The following is a 22,106-nucleotide window of genomic DNA, read 5'->3' on the forward strand; positions in this document are numbered from 1 at the left end:
CTAGGTTATATAACCTGTGGAAACTACGGGTAAAAAATTTAAAAACAAATTTGTAAAAAAGTATTTTTTATATTGGTTTGTTTACTATTTTTTGTATTGGTTATTTAAAATTAATATTAATATAAATTTGTAAAAAAATATATAAATTTGAATGTATGTTGAAGAGAAACACAATAAATCCATGGAAAGGTAAATATGAAGATAACTAAAATGCATTTTTCAATATGTGAATGTTTTATGAAGTGTGAGGGCAAATCATTATTTTTTGATTTGAGGGAGCAATCAAGAAACACCATGTGGCATCTATTAAAGTCTAAAAATCAAATATGGAAACAAATTCAATATTATGATTTACAATGCTATATAAAATATAAAGGGAAATTTCCAAAAAAGTCCTAAAATTTTGGTCCAATTTATGAAAAAGTCTCAAACTAAATTTTATTTACCAAAAAACACAGAATACCGGTTAAAACTTCGAAAAAACCCTTTTCGGCCGGTTTCACAGATTTTGCCGGTATTCTGTCTTTTTTCGTTAGTTTGCTCAAAATTTTGGGACTTTTCCAAATACATAATAACCAAAATATTGAGACTTTTTTGAAAATTACCATGAAATTAATGGATATTATTATTGGTTTTTTCCAAAATAGACCTTATATTTATATTTTTTTTCTATTTAAACCAAATGTTTTACTTTTTTCCTAAAAAGACCACATGTTTTGATGATCCTTGTTATTTAGAAAGGATAACCGGTTGACTAGTCAATAGCCAGTATCATATAAAGGCGAGCATATCCCTCCTGCGTTTCTTTTCTTCTACACTTGTCTCTAGGTTTCGTTCATTGCGCTTCAAGATACACAAATCGATATGCAAATCTAGGGCTTTTTCTGAAATCACACAACAAGAAAGCCATGGCATCCAATTCTCAGTTCCAGAAATTTGCGCTTCAAGATACACAAATCGATATGCAAATCTAGGGCTTTTTATGAAATCGCACAACAAGAAAGACATGGCATCCAATTCTCAGTTTCAGAAATCACACAAGAAGGCTATGACATCCAGGAATCACTGAAGTAATTTCTTTTCTCGATCTCACGCTTTGTTCAGGTCGATATCCTTCCGCTCCACTCACCAACTCCACAACTATCTACGTTCAACATTCCTTATTCTCAACCCTCAGGTTTAATTTTCGAATTCCCCTCTTAGTACAAAAACTTTTGAGTTTGTGATTTGTGCATTTCAGGGAAATATGTTTTTCGATTTTGTTTGTCTTCTTAGCACCTGATTTGATCTTTTGGAGTTATGTGTTAATTGATGTTGATTCAGGAGAACATGTTGATTCATTTTACCAAACTACCCTTAAGAAATCTAATAGAAAACAACGACAGAAGAAAAGAAAACCAAACTTATATCACTTTATCAAATTGCATTTTTTTTAGTATGCACAAATCTAATAAAAAAGTTTGTTTTTTTGTATGAAAACTTTGTTATATGAAACTGAATTGATGTTTATTGATGTTAATTCAGGTTTATAAAACTGAATTGATCATTTTTTGCTTGATTCACCAACTTGTTAGTCCTCAAAAATGTCATCTTCTTCAAGCATCAAGAGCATCAGAAGTAGAAGGATAGTAAGGAGCGGTGGAGTTGACTTGTGCAAGTGTAATGAAGAAGCTTCTATCTTTACATCATGGACTGCAAAGAATCCTGGTAGAAGATTTTATGGATGTCCAAATTACAAGGTAAAATGTTTGTAAATTTTTTTTGTGGATGTCCAAATATAAACCTGAACTTATACCATGTAGTGATATAATTGATCATTCTTTGCATTGTACTGAAATAAAATTATAAACCTGTCACTTAAATAAAATTATATTCTTTGCAGGATGAAAGTATGAATTGCAAATATTTCACGTGGATTGATGATGAACTTACAATCCAAAGGTACAAGGATCTACTCTTCAATATGAACCATGATATGAAGGGTATGGAAGATGAGATCAAAAAATTAAAGTTAAAGTTGAAGAAAAAAAACATGTTTGGAATGTTAAGAACGAAGAGTAAAATATGTTAGGATTGTAGTATTCTTGGTAGTTGTCTTGACATTGGTCATCTTAAGGTTGTGTTACTTTTGATGAATTAAGGTATGTTAGGGTTATGTTTTCTATCTTAAGGTTGTGTTACTTTTGATGAACTAAGGTATGTTAGGGTTATGTTTTGTATGGCAAGATAGTTGGTTATGTTTTGTATGAGTATATAAGTACTTTTCTATATATGCTATTTTCAGTTTACATTCTTTCAATGTTAAATTTTGCAGTTTTGGTAATTTATTATATATATAATTACATATTACATATTATCTAAAAGAGTAATAAATACTAATATATATTTTAACGTTTATTGTAACATAAATAGAAAAATAAAATAAAAAACTGTTAATATGGGAGCTGTTAAGTTGAAAATTGGTTGAAAGTAGAATGTCGTAATAAGAAAAAGACAAAAAGACAAAAAGGAATTTAGAACATAAAGGAATTTAGAACATAAACAAAGTACACAACATTTGATAGATATTTGAAAGTAGAATGTCGTAATAAGAAAAAGACAACAACGAATTTAGAAAATAAATAAAGTACACAACATTTCATTAACAGTTTACAAAGGGGAATGTTAATCCAAAGTGGATTAGAGTTTCTAAATAACATGTGGGTGTGAACTTGGCGATCATTAACACTTACAAAAAGGCCAAATAATAAGTTACAACAAAAAGACCAAAATGGCCATATTAATAGTATTACACAAAAATACCCCCACCCCCTCTACAAAAATACAATCACCTCTATTCTACTAGTCCAATGTCATTGGTTATGTCCGGTCGAACCAAGTGCAATAGTTTCAGGTACAAAAGTTACATCACCCATTAGTGTTTCTTCAATGCCTTCTACTTCAAGTGTGACATCATCCATTGTTGTTCCCGCTACAGTTTCAGGGACAAAAATGACATCATCCATTGTTCGTAGTTGCACGGGTTCTTGGGTAAAATCATCCATTGTACCCATTAGTTCCTCAATTTCTTGGGAAATGTATCCAGACGCCCGCAAATCAGCAATTGCTTGTGAATATGCACTTGGAACTTTAGTTTTTTTTTGTTTTCTTGGTCTTTTTGAAGTACCTTCAATCTTCTCCACACTTGGCCTTCCTATCTTCTTTTTTGGTTTGGGCTTAGGCTCCTTTGTAGGATTCTTACATGACTTTTTATTATGCCCAAACTGTTGACAATTGTTACACTTAACAGTTCTTTTCCTAGATCTGCAGTCTCCTTTCTCACTGACATGCTTCTTCCTGTTCACAGTAGGCCTCCCAGGCATCCGCCTAGACATAGGTGGCAAAGGTTTTTCATAAGGAGTCTTTGGCCATAGGTTGCTACCATTCATAGGTTGTAAAAAAGTAGAATAACTCTCCTTGAGTTTTTCACTTGAAAACCAAGGACTGATGAAATCCTCTGGATTTTGCTGATTGTAAAATGTCACAACTAGCATTTTTAGCTAGGAAATTCTATCCTCATATAAACATCATCCATTGTAAAAGCATGTACTCTAAGTGAATACAATACTCTATCCTCGTTCAAAATACACCTCGGATGTTCAACTAAGGGTTGGAAACCTTAGCAATCCCGGTCCAAGTTCCTTATGAACAAAAATTCTCCTATTGGGCCTAGAAGCCCTAAGTGGGCTTTAAATAGACCACATTCATAAAACCTTAGTATTTTGGGCCATGTGGGCCTAAAATAATCCATCTTACCTCTAATGAGCCTTGTTGGGCCATAAAAGATTTCGTTTGTCCCAATGGGCCGAAAATTTACTTTTGGGCTTCATAAATTCGAGTATGGGCCCCAAGATGATTCCTTTCCTTTCTCCTTAGCCCAAATCAGCCCATGTTTAATAAAAAAAAAAAAGAGAAAAGAATGGATAAATGAAGACTAGACATGCATGTGACAACTCATGTTTAACCACCATGTATCTATGGTAGCATCTCATGTTTCAAGGCAAACTATTACCTCACAAATAACAAGGTTATGATCTCTCTCTCCTCTCTCTTCATATTCTCGGCCAACCCTCTCACCACCTTCATTTTTCATTCAAAAACTCTCTTAAACACTCTCAAATACCTCTTCCATCCTCCATCAAAAATCTCGAGTTGGTGTGTGCTTTCAAGAGGATTCTCCACCAAAAATCACCATCCTAGGTAAGTTTTTACTTATATCCATGGTTTATCTTCTTGATTTCTTCAAAATCTCCTCTTAACCCTTTCCATTTCGTGAATCATACATCCTAGAGCCATCTAAGTTGTAAAGCTCCTCAAGAAGCTTGCTAGGGCCGAAATCTTCTCTCAAATCTTCATCAAAAACCAAATCCAAATCTCAAGGTGAGTTTCATACCCCTATTTTCTGTTTTCATGAGTTTTGTGGGGGGGGGGGGGAATACAAGTGAAAGTGTAGATCTATATGTGTTTTGTATGCCTTGTATGATTTCCATGCTTACATGTATGCTTTTGTGTGCTATAATGTTGGATCTAGCCATAAAACCCCTCAAAACCGAGATATATCTTATTTTAAATGATTTTAGCATCAAATGTATTTCTACATACCAAGTGTTTCAAGAAAAATAGCTAAGTGGTTTAGTAACAATTTTCTTTGGGCTAAAAACACAAATTTTGGGCCTAAAATGTGAAAAATACAAAATTAAGGGCCCAAATTGACACATCACGAATTCTGATGGATGAAGTGTGTCAAAACAGTTTCAATAAAACAATTTCTGGAAATATACTCATTTAGAGGATTAAAAACATAAATTTCAAGCTCAATGGGCTAAAAATGACAATTTCGGCCCAATGAGGCCCATTATGCGAATTTTTCTGTTTTGGAGGGCCAAAACTGTGATTTTCTGTAAAACAGTGGACTATAAGTGTTCCAAGTCCTTTTCAAAGGTTTAAAATGCTTTTTAAATTTAAAAAGGACCAAAGTTGCAAAAATTTTACAATTTGGGCCAAAATTGTCAAACTTGCGAAAAAGAAGGGTTATAACCGAGAAAACTGAAATTTCAGGGACTTAAGCTGTTTTCTATGAAAAATATGCTGGAAAATATTTATTTCAATAATTTTTGGTGTTAAAATGTCAAGAAAATTGATTTAAGGACCAAACCGGAAAGTATTTAAATAAAGGGTTGAAAAAGTAAATTTTACAAACAAGGAGGGGCTGAATACAGAAAATTTTCAAGACTAATTCAATACATGCAATTTGACCAAATAATGGTACCACGACTATCGACAAAATACAATACATTACAACACCAAAAGTCGTTGTTAAACGAATTGGTTCGGTCTCGAACCAATAAAAATCCGAAACTACTAACACGACGACACTATGATACTACAACACTACGATTCATACAAATAACGATTTGGAATTCATTATACATGCGAATGTGCACAGACGTCTACGCACTATCTTTGGGCCCTACAAGTGTAAAATCTTGTTCGTTGAGCCTAGCTAGCCCAACGACCTGATCTTAAGGCCCGAAGACTTCAATCTTACGAAGTGTTGGGTTTTACCGATCCGACATGACGTAACCGGACTTTCAATGGCTTGTAGACTACTGGTCCCCAAGGGTCCTTTAGTGTCGCTAGTAGAGTCTGCCTTTTATGCGAGGCGGGTCTGGGACCCCTCGTACCTTTTTATCCCCAACCAGCTAATGGAGTCATCGAGGCCTTCGTGTCCTCTTTCTCTTCGGATGTGGGACTACACGTAGTCAGGGCGGTTGGATAACGTGATTAGTACAGACGACGCCTACGGGATCGTTAGTATTGCTATAGACTAGTCGTTTGTGTAACGCGTGTTTGTAGCAGATAATCATGCTCAAAAATAATCCAATGTCGTCTGGTAATGATAACTTCATGCGTTGCAATGGTTTCAATGTAAAATTCATGGAATTCAAAGAATTAGGAAAACATCGGGTTTTCCTAGAGTTTTCAATACATACAGATTCGAAATACATACAATTTCAATAAACAATTTTTACAAGTATAGAAAACAAATAAGCATACTTATGGATCTTCACAACGTTTTCAAAAGCTTCTATTTTCAGGAAATATCGGATTTCTGGTGGTTTTCAAACCATACGAAACATTGTTTTTCAAATACAACTTATGAACTCACCAACATTTCATATGTTGACGTTTTTCAAAATATTTGTATTCTCAGGGAACCAGTGAATCAAAGGAAATCATATTCAGTGATGGCTTGCAGTTTATTTATGTACGAATCGAACAATTTATTTTGGGAATGAAATGTTTAAACAATGTACTTCATGTAAACTCTACTGGTTGTACTATATTAATGCATGGTGACGAATGTTGTTACGTTTCATATATATTCAATGTTATGGTATTCAATTGAGTCACGACAGCCCCCGAACGTTTCCGCCGCCTGGTTTGGGGGTGTGACATAAAACATTGTAGCTATTGCATGAACATAAGGAATTCCTGATAATTCCCATAGTCTACATGAGTAGTACCAGGACTGTAAATCTACACAGTAGGACTTATGGGTTGACCTTGCCTCAAATACCCCTCCGTCACTTGGTATGACAGACCATGACCTACAAATACATTAAATGTACTTATTAGAAGGTGTAATAGGCCAACACATGTTTCCAAATACAAGAAATGTACTAACCTGTAGTGTTCACCAAATGTTTCAAATTTCGTAATGATTGCAGGGCAAATAGGAGCCTCCCACATTTGTTGTAGGTTATACATAAAAGAAACTCTCTCCCTGACACTTAAACGTATCATCTCCAACATTGTTAACAATGGCCTTTTTCTAGCATCAACAATCATCGCATTGAAGCTTTCACTAACACCGTTCTCAAAAGCCTCACATGCTCTATCTGTTAAAAAATAAACATACCTGTTTTTCAGATTTACGTTTTTCAGATTTCAAAATTCTATTTTAAGATTTCAGATTTTCAAATTGTTGTTTTCAGATTTCAAATTTCAAATTTTCAGATTGCTGTTTTCAGATTTATATTTTCAGATTTCAGATTTTCAGATTGTTGTTTTCAGATTTCAGATTTTCAGATTGTTGTTTCAGATTTTCAGATTGTTGTTTCAGATTTTCAGATTGTTGTTTTCAGATTCCAGATTTTCAGATTGCTGTTTTCCGATTTATATTTTCAGATTTTTGTTTTTCAGATTTCTGATTTTCAGATTTTTGTTTTCAGCTTTACATAAATCACAACAACCTTATCCACCTTGATTTACAAATTCACCCACTTTGGTTGCATTGGAATTGCTCATTCCTTTGTTCAATCTAGCACAATCTAGCACATCAACAAGGGCAAAAACGTCCAAACCACAAATGTTAAGTGCAGACACCAAATGTTAAGTGCTATTTTAAAGTATAAGGAACAAATTTAAGTAAAAAGGAAAATGAAATACTTACCTTGACAAAAGTAAGCACGACTCCATGAGCTTGGGTTATGGGACATTACGTATTCATATGCACCCACATCTATAGCCTTCAATCTCTCCATCACAGATATGAATTCAGGTTCGACAGTGCAACCAGCAGCAGCCCAAAACAGATCTTTGTACTCTTCTCCTTTATATGACTTCTTAAAGTTTGCGTATATATGGCGAACACATTGTCTATGCTCCGCATTTGGAAAGACCTCCTTTACTGCTTCAAGTAGCCCCTAAAAGAATAACAATGTTATTTGACACTTTTTTTATGAAAAAATGGACAAGAAAATTTTGAAATTTATGACATAGGGGACAAGAATAACAATATACCTTATGCTGGTCTGATATAACTATAAGATCTCCACCCTCTTGTACTCCAACATCCTCACTAAGAAGCTCCAAGAACCATTTCCAGTTTTGCTTGTTCTCAATGTCTACCACAGCCCAACATATAGGATATACTTGGTTATTGGCATCCCTTCCTATAGGTGTTAGGAGTTGACCCTTTACTTGCCCTTTCAAAAAGCACCCATCTAATCCTATCACTCTCCTACATCCAGCAATCCATCCTGTTTTCAATGCATGAAAGCATACATAGAATCTATAGAAGTAATGTTTTCCATCAGGATTAAGGTTTACACCCACTTGCACAGTACTACCAGGGTTGGATCTTTGTATTTCTGCAACATAGTCCCAAATTCTAGCATAATGATCACTAGCCTTCCCTTCAATCATCACCATTGCCTTATGTTTAGCCCTGTTACATTTACTGAGAGATAGGGTGATCTTGAATTTTGTCCTAATGAATTCCCTCAGTTATTTAAGTTTAATAGATGGGTTGAAAACAATCTCCTTCACAAGATGAGAATCAATCCATTGAGGGGATACAAGGTGTCCAAAAGTAAACTTTCTTGAACACAAGTGCTTCTTTTTCATTGACTTTACTTGGACTGTTCTTTCTGTGTTCATCCATGATGCATACAAACGAAAATCACATTTTTTTTGTCTGTATCTCTACCACATCTAGCTACTAACCTAGTACTTTCAAGTTTCTCAAACCTTAGGGGATACCCATGGGCCACAGCGTAGTTAATAAGACAATTTTTCAATTGAGAAAAATTTTGATATTGCTCTCCGACCTTTGGTTCCATGAGATTCCACTCTATGGTAGGATCATGGATAGAATTGGAACCACCAATGTCATTCTTGTCAACTTCTAGATGAACTAAATCATCTACATATTCATCTTTTTCACCAAAAACTCAGATTCATCTTCAAAAAGTTTGGTAAGAAAAGGATCTTTAACAGATTGGAATGAAACAGTTATTACCTTTTCCCTCTCATAGTCCATGGGCATGTCTGACACGAGAATTTCATCTTCGGGATCTTCATAATCAACATATTTTTTTTTGTGTTTCTTAGTTTTCTTCTTGGCATCGTTGTTGGATGCCATGGCTTTCTTCTTGAGCAATTTTAGAAAAAGCCCTAGTTTTGCATATGGACTTGTGTATCTAGAATCGCAACAATGAAACCTAGCCACAAGTGTAGAAGAAGAGAAGTGACGTATAATGGAGGGGATAAGGTACATACATACTTGATACCTTGATACCAACTATTGACTTAGTCAACCGGTTATCTCTTCTAAATAACAAAGATCCTCCAAAAATGTGGTCTTTTTAGGAAAAAAAGTAAACAATTTGGTTTAAATAGAAAAAAAGTATAAATATAAGGTCTATTTTGGAAAAAAACCCTATTATTATTAACAAATCATTTATAAACATAAAAAATATTTTTATTATAAAAAAGGAAATACATTTGTTGCTAATTTCTAGGAATAAATTGGTAGTGTAAGTACTCTATTGTTTCCTGACCACTCAAACTCTCTACATTCTTCCTAAGCATTGTTGTGGGTATGATGGTGAGATCAACTTAGTTAGCATTCCTCTAATGTTGGTGTTCCTATTGTGCTGTTTAACCTAACTACAAACCAACATTTATACCTTACATGTTAACAACTATCGGTTAACACACATCTATAAAATGTGAAAAGTGAAACGTAAATGATAATTTATATGGAAACAAGTGAAGGGTTATTATCTATTTAAATTTTCATTCAAAATTTACTTTTCACTATCGATAGATGTGTGTAATTTTATGGTTGTTACAGGGTAATGTTTGGAGGTTAGATGGTAATTAGGTTAAAGAACATAATGAAAGATCTATATGTTCATGTAATGATATTTTATAATAACACGTGATCATATAACATCATGCCTAATAGCAAGTAGACACTTATTGATTGTGTATTAATAAATATTATCAACTCTTGTATTGTAACGACCCAAAAATCACGACTAAAAATTTCTTTTGAAATATTACTAAAATCATATTTATAAAAACATATCACCGGTCATAACATAAATTCAGAATGTTAATTCCGAAACCTATTCTTTTCATCAGAGTAAACATCCCAGGTTGTCTAACTATGGTGTGTGCACTGCAATCTTCCCGAGCTCCTCCTTTGAAAACTGAGTACCTGAAACCAAAAACTGAAACTGTAAGCACAAAGCTTAGTGAGCTCCCCCAAACTACCACATACCATACAATAACATATAAACAACTACTGGGCCTTGCCCACTGCATCGGACCGAAGTCCGAAAACTAACCAGGGTCGAGCCCTCTGCATTGGACCGAAGTCAGGAACTAACCAGGGCCTTGCCCTCTGCATCGGACCGAAGTCCGAAAACTGACTGGGACCTTGTCCCCTGCATCGGACCGAAGTCCGAAACTAACTGCATCAGAACGAAGTCTGGAACTATCTGGGACCTTGTCCCCTGCATTGGACCGAAGTCCGGAACTACTGAACATAGCATGGCATAAACATATCAACTAGCATAACAACATATACTACATACTGCATCGGACCGTATCCCGGAACACTTAACACATAAATCATGCATGAGCCACGAAGGCATCAAACATACTAGCTACTGCATCGGACCGAAGTCCGGAAACTACTGCTAATTAAACGGGCCAACATTGTGGCCTTAGACCCGTTCCTACTGGAAGGAAAAATCACCTGCACTGCTGAAGTTCTTGCTGATACCCTTCTGACTGCTATCTGACAACTCCCGAACTGCTAATCCAATAACTCCCTGATCTACTAATACCAAAAATAACACTTAGTCCCAAACTGCCCTCCAACAGTCAAACTAAGTCAACTCTGGTCAAAGTCAAAGTACTGGTCAAAGTCAATCCTCCAGATTGACTATACTCGCCGAGTTAGCCCATTGACTCGTCGAGTCCTTGCACTCTGAAAATTCTTAGAACACGACTCAACTCACCGAGTCACCCCAAGACTCGCCGAGTCTAACGATCTCCGAGTCCTATCCTGCTCAACTCACAGAGTCACGTCCCGACTCACTGCTTCGAGGCTTAACCAGAAAAGGTTTGAGGTTCTGCGACCAGACTCGCTGAGTCCAAGAACAGACTCGCCGAGTCCAAGGCAATCTTCAACAGACTCGCTGAGTTGTTCTTCCAACTCGCCGAGTCCATGCTCATGTTCATACAACTCGCCGAGTACACCCATGTGACTCGCCGAGTCTCTTCAGTTCTTAATCCATACAGTGGCTTTTCGAGCCATGCAGGGGCTCAAATCCATAGATCCATTCCTCTAGATCCTAACCCCCATATAAAGTGGCAAACTTTACGTGTAACCAAGGAGTTATAGGCTTAGAACACTCTAGGGCTAGGGTTTGTAACAAAGGGGCTTCACCAACAACTTATTGGCCTAAACTTTATGACTTTCTGGATTATTACCAACCTAGATCTGAGGTAGCAACCTCAGATCTACTCCAAACTCAAAATAGATCTCATCCATACTCAAAATGCCCAAATCTCAAACATAAGGTAGATCTAGATGCACAAAAGCCCAAGAAACAGACTATTACCTCAAATGAAAGCTCCAACTGAAGTAAATCCCAGATCTACACCACTCCTTTGCAGCAAAGCCCTTGATCTTCAAGCCCCTCTCCAAGATTCTCCACTCCAAGGCTCTATTCTCTCAAATAATAAAGGCTCACTCAATTCTAGGGTTTCTGGAACTCAAAAGGGGAGTAAAGAGGCTAAGGGTGGGTTATAATGTGCTTTATATAGGGCACAACCTCTGGGATTAGGGTTTTTCTCGCCCAAACCAGACTCACCGAGTCCACTCGCTGACTCACCGAGTCGGTCACTTACTCAATGACCCGGATCCCGCTCCGACTCGTCGAGTTCCTCCCTGGACTCGACGAGTTGACTCTTGACTTAGAGCTTAACCTTTCTTTTCTTGGTCTTCCTGATTCTGGGTGTTACATGTATTGGTCACGCATAACAGAGTACTTCTCACTATGACATCCACAACGATACATAGGAAAAACATAGAGACTTTGAAGTGGTCAACAAATAATAAAGAAGTAGATATTCGACCATTCTATTCCTAGAAATTAGCAACAAATGTATTTCCTTTGTTTATAATTAAAAAAATATATTTATAAATGATTAGTTAATAATGATATCCATTAATTCATAGTAATTTTCAAAAAAGTCCTAATATTTTGGGTATCAGGTAATTTTCAGAAAAATCCTAATATTTTGAGCAAACTAACGAAAAATGACAGAATACCGGCCGAAAAGGGTTTTTTCGAAGTTTTAGCCGGTATTTTGTGCTTTTCTGTAAACAAAATTAGTTCGGGACTTTTTCATAAATTAGAGTAAAATTTTAGGACTTTTCTGGAGATTTCCCAAAAATAAAATATTAACATATTAAAAAATGTAATAAAAAAAAGAAAAAAAACATAATTGTTTGAATTTAAAAACTAAGAAGCATTTATAAATTCCTAAAAACTTCCTTATACACAACATTGAAAGTTTTGTTTGTAAGTCTACCATCCTTATCTAAAATTAACAATTTCAATCATTCTCTACTTTGAACTCTAGATAAGACAACATACAACTGTCCATGTGAAAAAACAGGATCTTTGAGATACAGACCAACCTTTGATAACGACTGCCTCTGACTTTTATTAATTGTCATTGCAAAACATACTGCCAATGGAAATTGTCTTCTTTGAAATTTGAAGGGAATTTTTTTTTCAGATGGACTTAAAGACATTCTTGGAATAAACATTTGTTTTCCAATATTACTTCCAAATATGATAATTGTCTCAATAACACGTTTGCCTAGAGATTTCACTTGTAGTCTAGTGCTGTTACATAAACCATTTTTCTGATCAATGTTTCTTGGTAACATAACTGGAACACCGACCTTTAAAATTAACTTGTGATTTGGCAAACCTGATACTTTAAGAACATTTAAAATACCTGGGGAGTATAAATTGGGATCAAACTGATCATGAACAAACTCTGATTGGAATACACTATCTGAACTTAAATATTCTACTTCGTCTCTGGGAAACAATGCTAACAAACGATCATTGATTTTTGGACAACTTCATTTTTGGGAGCTAGTATAGCTCTTTTTTGAAAATAACTTGTAATGTTGAATTTTTCCAAGATTGAAGGATATACAAACTCAATTAATGAACCTATAGGATCATGTGGGTCGTTGATGAGAATATCATCCGGAACATCAATAATTGCTTCACCATCGTTCGAACCACCAACTTTTCCTTTTCCTATATCCAAAAGCCAGTTTGCAAAATTATGTATTTTTCGAATATCAGATGGATCCCTTCCAACGTTTAGTATCATGTTCATTGTTAATCTATGGACTTTGCATTGTTGCCATATATATGAAGAACTTAAAGAAGCATTAACGATATTTTTTCTACTACCTTCTTAAACAACAGGTAGAATATGTTTGAAGTCTCCTCCAAAAACAATTGCTTTCCCTCCAAATGGAATTTTTGAGTTGCTTGACTTATCAAACTTACATACATCTTTCAGAGCTCGATCTAAAGCTTTAAATGCATGCGTGTGGACCATAGGTGCTTCATCCCAGATAATCAATGAGCTTTTTCTTACTAATTTGTCGAGTTCGCTATCAGGCGGTATCTTACAAACAGAATACTCCGTAAGATTCAACGGAATTATAAACCGAGTGTGTGTTGTCCTACCTCCAGACAATAATAATGATGTAATACCACTTGAAGCAACCTTTAAAATTATATCACCATTACATCTAATTGCTGCAGATATTGTCTTCCAAAGAAAGGTTTTGCCCGTTCCACCATATCTATACACAAAAAAGACACCTCCTTTCTTATCATTGGTCAACAATGAAGATGTTATTCAACCATGAATGATTTTGAATAATATTATTGGAATGAGCAAATAAACAGATTGTCCAATTCTTTAATCAATGAAGATGCTATTGGAATAACAGATTTTACCATTTCATCCATCAATATCATCTCAATTGCTTTGACAATAGAGGGGTTAACATCTGAAATTGATCTCCATAGCCGGATGATAGACACTTTTAATGTATAATCATCCTTCATACTGTCCAATTCTTTAATCAAAGTGATGTTTCTATTTGCCATTGTCACTATAACAGAAAGATAGATATACAATAATAAGAAAAACAATGGAAGAAAATTACAATTATGCAATAAAGTATAAGAACAAAATCAATAATGCAATAAAGTATATTCAAACATTCAAACAAAGAAAAGATAACTAAAAGACACATAAAAACACAAACTATATACCACTGTACAGAAATTTACCATTATGTCTCTGGACTATTAAAATAAACCATTTTCAATTATTAAAACACATAAAAATACAAACAGTTTACAATGATTCAACCAACAGTTTAAGCATGAAAGATTCTGTAAGTAGGTTGCTAGAACATTACTATAATAAATAATTTTGAAAAGAAGCTACTTGCTTGTTTGCATTGGTACCTCATTCATATGTAATTTGAGTGTAAAAGGTGTAAACAAATGGGCGGGGGTATTAGTTTTCATGTGACATTTCTTTAAAGGCTTCCAAGTAAGTTTAGAAGTTTTATTTTCGTTGTCTTACACAATGAATTCACACTTGTCATATTAAGTTTTAATGTGACACCTACCACCAAAGGTAGGTTAACAAATATAAGCAATACTTGGTATAATTACAAAATATTTGTATTAAAAGGGTAATAAAAAGAACATATTCTTGAATTAAATAGGCTTTGCAGGATAAAGATTTCAAATAGTGTGACAATAGTTACAATCCTTTAGAAATTTGAATTGTTGAAATAATATAAGTAATGTTATTAACAAAACATTAGCAAACACCACCTACAATGATGCTATAGTTTATAGATATGGAAATAAAAGAATGCAATATACACAATGCAACAACCATTCGATCAATAGTAATTTCATGCTTTACAACGCTTTGTATGGAGTGTTTGAAATAAACCAGATATGCAAAACCCACATAAAACAAACCAGATGTGAAACAAATTAGATATGGAAAAATTAAACCTCATAAATAGAAAAGTGGTAGGCAAAAGAAGATTCCTAAATTAACGTCCACAATCATCTCTATCTAAAATTGTGCAACAATACTTTAAATTAGAAGGGCAAAAATTGGTTTCTCTATTGGAATATGAACCAATTTAATAGGCAGATAAATTGAATGAAAAAAGATTTAGCATTGATATTAAATCAAAACTTATTATGAGTATAACAAAGATGTGAATAGGAAATTTAAGTAAATAAATGAATAATCTCACAGAAAAATTACTAGGATGCGTCTTACTTACCCCTTGGATATATTTATAGAGAAATCTTTATCCTAACTCATCATTACAAACTAAATCTTTATTTTCTCCACCTTTGAAAATTACAATGCAATAGACTGTACATTTTTTTAAGTGAAATGTTACTATATATATATATATATATATATATATATATATATATATAAAGAAATAAATCTTTGTTTTCACCATCTAATATGGTACACATGACTTTCAGTGCTTATAATTTGGTAACAATGTAATAATTTACTTTAAACCAAGTCTTTATAATATCATCTTATTTAAAGTAAATTGACCTAAATTCTTTTTGAAGTAGAGTGTTAAAATTGAGTAACATTTTGAAACTATCAGGGTTAATATAACAACTTTTAAAAAAAAAATGTGTGTGCGTTTGTGAGGTCCCTGTTTACAAAATTTAACAAAAACTATAACATCGTAAAATTTAAAACAAATTTTCGCATCTTAAAACACATTTTCCAAACATATTTATTAACAAATTCCCATTGTATCATAACTTTGTTTCACAGAATATTTCCCAAGATCAAAATACATAAATCCCATGCATGTGTAGGAATCATGCCGACGCCTTCCCGCGATCATCACTGGTACCTGAAACACATAACACACAACACTGTAAGCACAAAACTTAGTGAGTTCCCCAAAATACCACACATAACACATACTAGCCACTCGTGGCTATAACTCTGCGGGCCCTTGGGCCCTAACTCTATGGACCCTCTGGTCCCAACTCTGTGAACCTTCCAGTTCTAACTCTGATATACTCTGTTATACACATGACATAAATCACACAGAAGTAATGCAGTGCAACACATCACACAAATAGCATACAATAACTCTATCACATAACTCTAGTTACCACTCAAGGTAAAGTATAGTGAGAAGACTCGCCTCAGATGTCTCGGTAAATCTCTGACTCGGTAGAAATACAATCTAGCCTCCACCTAATCACATAAAGTAATACTCTCATAAATATAACTCTCAGGACTAGATTCAACCCTCTCTTGGCACCCTTAGAAGGGTAAAAGACCATTTTACCCCTCCTTTGGCTCAAAGGCCCTCATTGTTGACCAACCCTAAAAGTCAACTCAAGTAAACGGTCAAACTTTGACCCGACTCGTCGAGTGCACTTGGGCAACTCGGCGAGTCTACACGTGTCCACTAACTCCCTAGTCTCACTTGACATGTCGAGTCCCTCCCCTTGCTCGACGAGTCACACCTGACATGAATCGCGGGACTACCCCGACTCAAGTCACCGAGTCTCAAGAACAACTCGGCGAGTTCCGCCTTGTACTCCGGTCCCCTAATCCCTCTCTGACTCACTGAGTTATTTCCCCCAACTCGGCGGGTCTACTCGCTGAGTGATTTACGGGAAACCCTAACCCTACTCGCCGAGTCTGCCCTAGAACTCGGCGAGTTCATGCCATGCACAAACTCAATTGACCTCCTGAGGTCAGATCTGTTCCTTTGGTCCATAGATCTAACCTTCCCAAGCCTGATAAACACGTAAAGCTCAAATCTTGACACTCATGGGACATCTACAAGGTTCCACTTGGTGATTTAACCCCAAAAATAACATCCTAAGCTTATGGCTCCCAAAACAACCCAAAAAGTTCCCAGGGTTAAGGTCTCTGGACCTCTTTGAGTCCAGATCCAAAGCATAAACTCGAGAAGGGACCAATTGTTCCACATATCCATTTTCTAAAGGGGTTAGAAAACCCTAAATCTAAGAATCAACACCAAAACTGAAGAAGGTCCGAATAAATACCTCAAGATGAAGTCTCTGAACTCTAAAATGACCAGAACCGCTCCTCCTTCAGCCTCTTCTTGCTTTGGTCACCTCCTTCTTGCAATCACACCAACAAAATGATCAAAAGTGGCCTCTCCTTCCCCACAATCACTCTAGGCCTCTTAGGGTTTCTCTTTGGGGTTTGGTAGCCGCAAATGACGGCCCTAAGGGCATTTAAATGGGTCCCAAACCTGGGATATTAGGGTTTCATTAAACAGCGTGGACTCGCTGAGTCCACTCATGGACTCGCCGAGTTCAGTCATGAACCCGGATGAGAATCCGCGACCCTACTCGGTGAGTCTAAGCACTAACTCGCCGAGTCCCTCCACAAAATTCAAAATAAATGAATAAAATAATATACCTGGGAATCCGGATGTTACAATTCTCCCCCACTAGAATCAGATTTCGCCCTCGAAGTCTCACTCAGCAAACAACTCTGGATGTTGCTCATGCATCTCGCGCTCCGGCTCCCAAGTCAGCTCTGACCCTTTCCTATGCTGCCACTGGACCTGCACCAGAGGCACTTCCTTGTTTCTCAGAACCTTGATCTTCCGATCTGTAACTGCCACCGGTATCTCAACATAGTTCAGGATCACATCCACCTGAATATCTTCTAATGGTACCACTGCCGACTCGTCGGCTATACACTTTTCTCAACTGTGACACGTGGAAAGTGTCATGAATCTGACCCAACTCTGCAGGTAGCTCTAAATGGTAGGCTACCTTGCCTACTCTCGCAATCACCCTGAAAGGTCCAATATATCGAGGCCCCAACTTGCCCCTCTTCCTGAATTGGATCACTCCTTTCCAGGGAGAGACCTTCAGGAGCACGAAGTCGCCGACCTGAAACTCGAGCTCGGACCGGCGCCTGTTCGCATGACTCTTCTGACGACTCTGAGCGGTCAACAACCTCTGTCTGACCTGCTGTATCTGCTCAATCATCTAAAGCACGATCTCTGTACTACCCATCACACGTTGCCCAACCTCTCCCCAACAAATAGGGGTCCGACACCTCCTCCCATACAGCAGCTCAAAGGGTGGCATACCAATGCTCGAATGATGGCTGTTGTTGTAGGAAAACTCTGCCAAGGGAAAATACGTGTCCCAACTCCTGCCGAAATCCAACACGCATGCACGGAGCATGTCCTCGAGCGTCTGAATCGTCCGCTCGCTCTGCCCGTCAGTCTGTGGGTGATATGCGGTACTAAAATGCAGCCTCGTACCTAACTCCTCATGAAATTTCTTCCAAAATCTGGAAGTGAAATGCACATCTCGATCTGAGACAATCGAGATCGGCACCCCATGCCGCGATACCACCTCTCTCACGTACAACTCTGCCAGCCTCTCCGTAGAAGAGCTCTCGCTAATAGCAAGGAAGTGAGCGCTCTTCGTTAACCTGTCTACAATCAACCAAATTGCATCGACGCCACTCACATTCCTCGGCAATTTGGTCATAAAATCCATAGTAATCTGCTCCCACTTCCACTCGGGAACCTCTAACGGCTGCAACTTACCATGCGGTCTCTGGTGCTCGGCCTTAACCCTACGACAGGTTAGGCACCTCTCAATGAACCACGCGACGTCCCTCTTCATACAGGGCCACCAATACTCCTTCTTCAGGTCCAAATACATCTTAATGGCCCCGGGATGGATCGAGAACTTCGATCGATGTGCTTCTTCCATCAAAATGGTACGCGTCCCGCCCACAAACGGTACCCAAATCCGACCCTGAAATGTCATAAGCCCCCGGCTATCGGTAACGAACTCCGATACCTGCCCGATAACTCGTTCCCTCTTCTGGTTTTCTGGTCTCACAGCCTCAGCCTGGGCCCCTCGAATGGTGTCCAACACCAGAGTCATCACTGTCAATCTCATGCAAACGTCCTGCATCGGGGCGCTTTCTGCCCTACGGCTCAGGGCATCGGCTACCACGTTAGCCTTACCCGGGTGGTACAAGATCTCGCAATCATAATCCTTTACCACGTCCAACCATCTCCTCTGCCGCATATTCAAGTTGGGCTGATCCATCAAGTACTTCAGGCTCTTGTGATCCGTGTATATGGTACAACGGATCCCATACAGATAGTGACGCCAGATCTTGAGGGCGAACACTACTGCTCCCAACTCTAGATCGTGGATGGGATACCTCATCTCATGAGACTTCATCTGCCTCGATGCGTATGCTATCACATGCTCCCTCTGCATGAGCACCGCTCCCAACCCTGATATCGACGCATCACAATATACCACGAAGTCCTCCATTCCCTCCGGAAGGGCTAACACCGGGGCTTCGCATAGCCTTTGGCGAAGTGTTTCGAAGGAGGCCTGCTACTCTGGGCCCCATGAGAAAGCAACACCCTTCCGGGTCAACTTGGTGAGTGGCACGGCGATCTTGGAGAAATCCCTGATAAATCTCCGATAATAGCTTGCCAATCCTAGGAAACTCCTGATCTCTGTAGGTGACCTCGGCACCTCCCAACTCATCACCACCTCAATCTTGGCCGGATTGACCAATATCCCTTTCTGGTTAACGAGATGCCCTAGAAACTAGACCTCTCGTAACCAGAAATCACACTTGGAGAATTTGGCGTAAGCCTCTCCGATCTCAAAACTCCAAGGATCTCTCTTAAATGTTCCTCATGCTGCTCTCTGGATCTCGAATACACCAATATGTCGTCAATGAACACGATCACCGAGCGATCCAACATCGGCCTACACACTCTATTCATGAGATCCATGAACACCGCCAGTGCATTGGTGAGCCCGAAAGGCATCACCACGAACTTGTAATGCCCGTAACGAGTCCTGAACATTGTCTTCTAGATGTCCTCATCTCGCACCCTCACCTGATGATATCCCGACCTCAAATTGATCTTAGAGAACCAAGATGCTCCCTGTAACTGATCGAACAAATCGTCGATCCTCGGCAACGGGTAACGGTTCTTGACCGTCAGCTTGTTCAATTCCCTGTAATCAATGCACATCCGATGTGAGCAATCCTTTTTCTTAACAAAAAGGATAGGCGCTCCCCATGGCGAACTGCTCGGCCGAATAAACCCCTTCCCTAGCAGCTCCTGAAGCTGCGAGGATAATTCCTGCATCTATGGAGGTGCAAGGCGATAAGGCGCCTTGGGGATAGGCGCAACCCCCGGAACCAAATCGATGATGAACTCAACCTGCCTCTCGGGAGGCACACCCGGTAACTCTTCCAGAAATACATCCGGGAACTCACGCACTATCGGAACCTCATCCACTGACCTCGGTCTTTCTGAATCAACCCTTGAATCCATCACATACGCTACAAATCCCTTACAGTCCTGCTGTAGACTCTACCTCGCCCTAGCGGCTGAACAAAATGCCGACCCAGAACGCGTACCCTTGCCGTACACTGTAAGAACTCCCCCACCAAGGTCTCGTATGGTCACCAACTGTCTCTCGCAGTCGATAACCGCTCCAAATTTGCTCAACCAGTCCATGCCCACAATGACACAGACATCTCCCATCGCAATAGGAACTAGATCAATCGGAAACTCAATGCCGAAAATCCCGAGTACACACCCTCGGATCACCTCGGTGGCATACACCGCTCTGTCGTCAGCTATGGAAACTCTCAGAGGTCGACTCAACGCCTCTCGACTAATACTGATGTGTTGACTAAAAGCCAAAGATACAAAAGACCGACACCAAGGCATGTACAAAATTCACAAGAAAAGTACCTACGCATAACATAATATAAGCACAAAATCTCAACATAAAAGTAAATATATGAAAGAATACATACCAGCCACGACATCGGGCGCTGCACGGACCTCCTCCGCAGTCAACTGGAAGGCTCTCCCTCGTGCCTTCGGTACCTTGGCCTTCATTGGCCGGCTCTTAGTAGCTCTGATAGCAACAGGGGTAGATCCCTGAGGTGCTCCTTGGGCTGTCCCTCATAATTGTGGACACTCTGCCTTGCGGTGTCCGGTCTGGTTGCAGTGAAAACATACTGCAAATCCCTTGGGGCAATCCTTGGCCATATGCCCCTCCTTGCCACATTTGTAGCAAGACCCCGCTCTGCACACGCCATCGTGTCTCTTGCTGCACTTGCCACAAGTGCGGCCCTTCTGACTCCCAGATCGCGAATCAGCGGGCTTGGCCTGCTTGGCTGCCGACTGAGACTGTGCCGGTCGCCGATCCCTCCCCTGAGACTCAGCCTCCTCCCTAGCCTGGGTCTCCAGCTCTATCTCCCTCTTCCGGGCATTTGCCTGAAGCTCAGCAAATGTCCGGTACGTCGAGTTCGCGACGAACTCCCGTATATCCCTCCTCAAAATACTCAGATAGTGGCTCATACGTGCCTGCTCGGAGGATGTGACAACCGTCAATTTTCGGTCAAGTCAAAGTCAACTAAAGTCAACAAGTCAAACCGGTCAGCTCAATTTGCCATGAGTATTAGAGTTTACGTTATGTAATTTCTAAACAACTCTCTATTCTATTAAGAAATCATAAATTGAAAAGTGCGTACATCTAGATCTCCTTAACCTAAAACTGTGGTACGTGGCGAGCCAAACCGATAAAACAATGTTGCATACTCATCGGGAGTATGCAAGATCCTTAAACAAGGCTTAACGGGGCTTACGGACCCTGCATTACGAAGCCGAACACTCAAAAAGGTCACCAATGAAACCTCTCTCAATCGTTTTCACTTTATCTCTCTCTATGAGAAATCTCTCCCAAATCTCTCTAAGTATGTGAAATCTCTCCCAAATCTCTCTTTGTATGAGAAATCTCTCCAAGAATGTCAAATCTCTCCCAAATCTCTCCCAAATCTCTCTTTGTATGAGAAATCTCTCCAAGAATGTCAAATCTCTCCCAAATCTCTCTAAGTATGTGAAATCTCTCCCAAATCTCTCTTTGTATGAGAAATCTCTCCAAGAATGTCAAATCTCTCCCAAATCTCTCTAAGTATGTGAAATCTCTCCCAAATCTCTCTTTGTATGAGAAATCTCTCCAAGAATGTCAAATCTCTCCCAAATCTCTCTAAGTATG

At 38.4% G+C, this 22,106-nt stretch overlaps 3 protein-coding genes across 3 annotated transcripts; 1 reads left to right on the forward strand and 2 right to left on the reverse strand.

Moving 5' to 3' along the window:
- Positions 1-1,583: 1,583 nt before the first annotated feature.
- LOC111915791 (uncharacterized protein At4g04775-like) lies at positions 1,584-2,071 on the forward strand. The gene is made up of 2 exons (XM_042896121.1): positions 1,584-1,739; positions 1,883-2,071. Exons 1-2 carry the CDS (start codon positions 1,584-1,586, stop codon positions 2,069-2,071), a joined length of 345 nt encoding a protein of 114 aa, XP_042752055.1.
- A 781-nt stretch (positions 2,072-2,852) lies between these two features.
- LOC111915798 (uncharacterized) lies at positions 2,853-8,256 on the reverse strand. The gene is made up of 5 exons (XM_052764986.1): positions 7,846-8,256; positions 7,496-7,748; positions 6,728-6,941; positions 6,620-6,650; positions 2,853-3,506 (listed from the first exon to the last, which is right to left on the reverse strand). The coding sequence occupies exons 1-5, from the start codon at positions 8,254-8,256 to the stop codon at positions 2,853-2,855; spliced, it is 1,563 nt and encodes a 520-aa protein (XP_052620946.1).
- Positions 8,257-12,469: 4,213 nt separating this feature from the next.
- LOC111915796 (uncharacterized) lies at positions 12,470-13,272 on the reverse strand. The gene is made up of 2 exons (XM_023911439.1): positions 12,981-13,272; positions 12,470-12,876 (listed from the first exon to the last, which is right to left on the reverse strand). The coding sequence occupies exons 1-2, from the start codon at positions 13,270-13,272 to the stop codon at positions 12,470-12,472; spliced, it is 699 nt and encodes a 232-aa protein (XP_023767207.1).
- Between the last annotated feature and the right edge of the window lie 8,834 nt (positions 13,273-22,106).

The sequence above is a fragment of the Lactuca sativa genome, chromosome 6, assembly GCF_002870075.4.
Source record: "Lactuca sativa cultivar Salinas chromosome 6, Lsat_Salinas_v11, whole genome shotgun sequence".
Taxonomy (NCBI): Eukaryota; Viridiplantae; Streptophyta; class Magnoliopsida; order Asterales; family Asteraceae; genus Lactuca; species Lactuca sativa.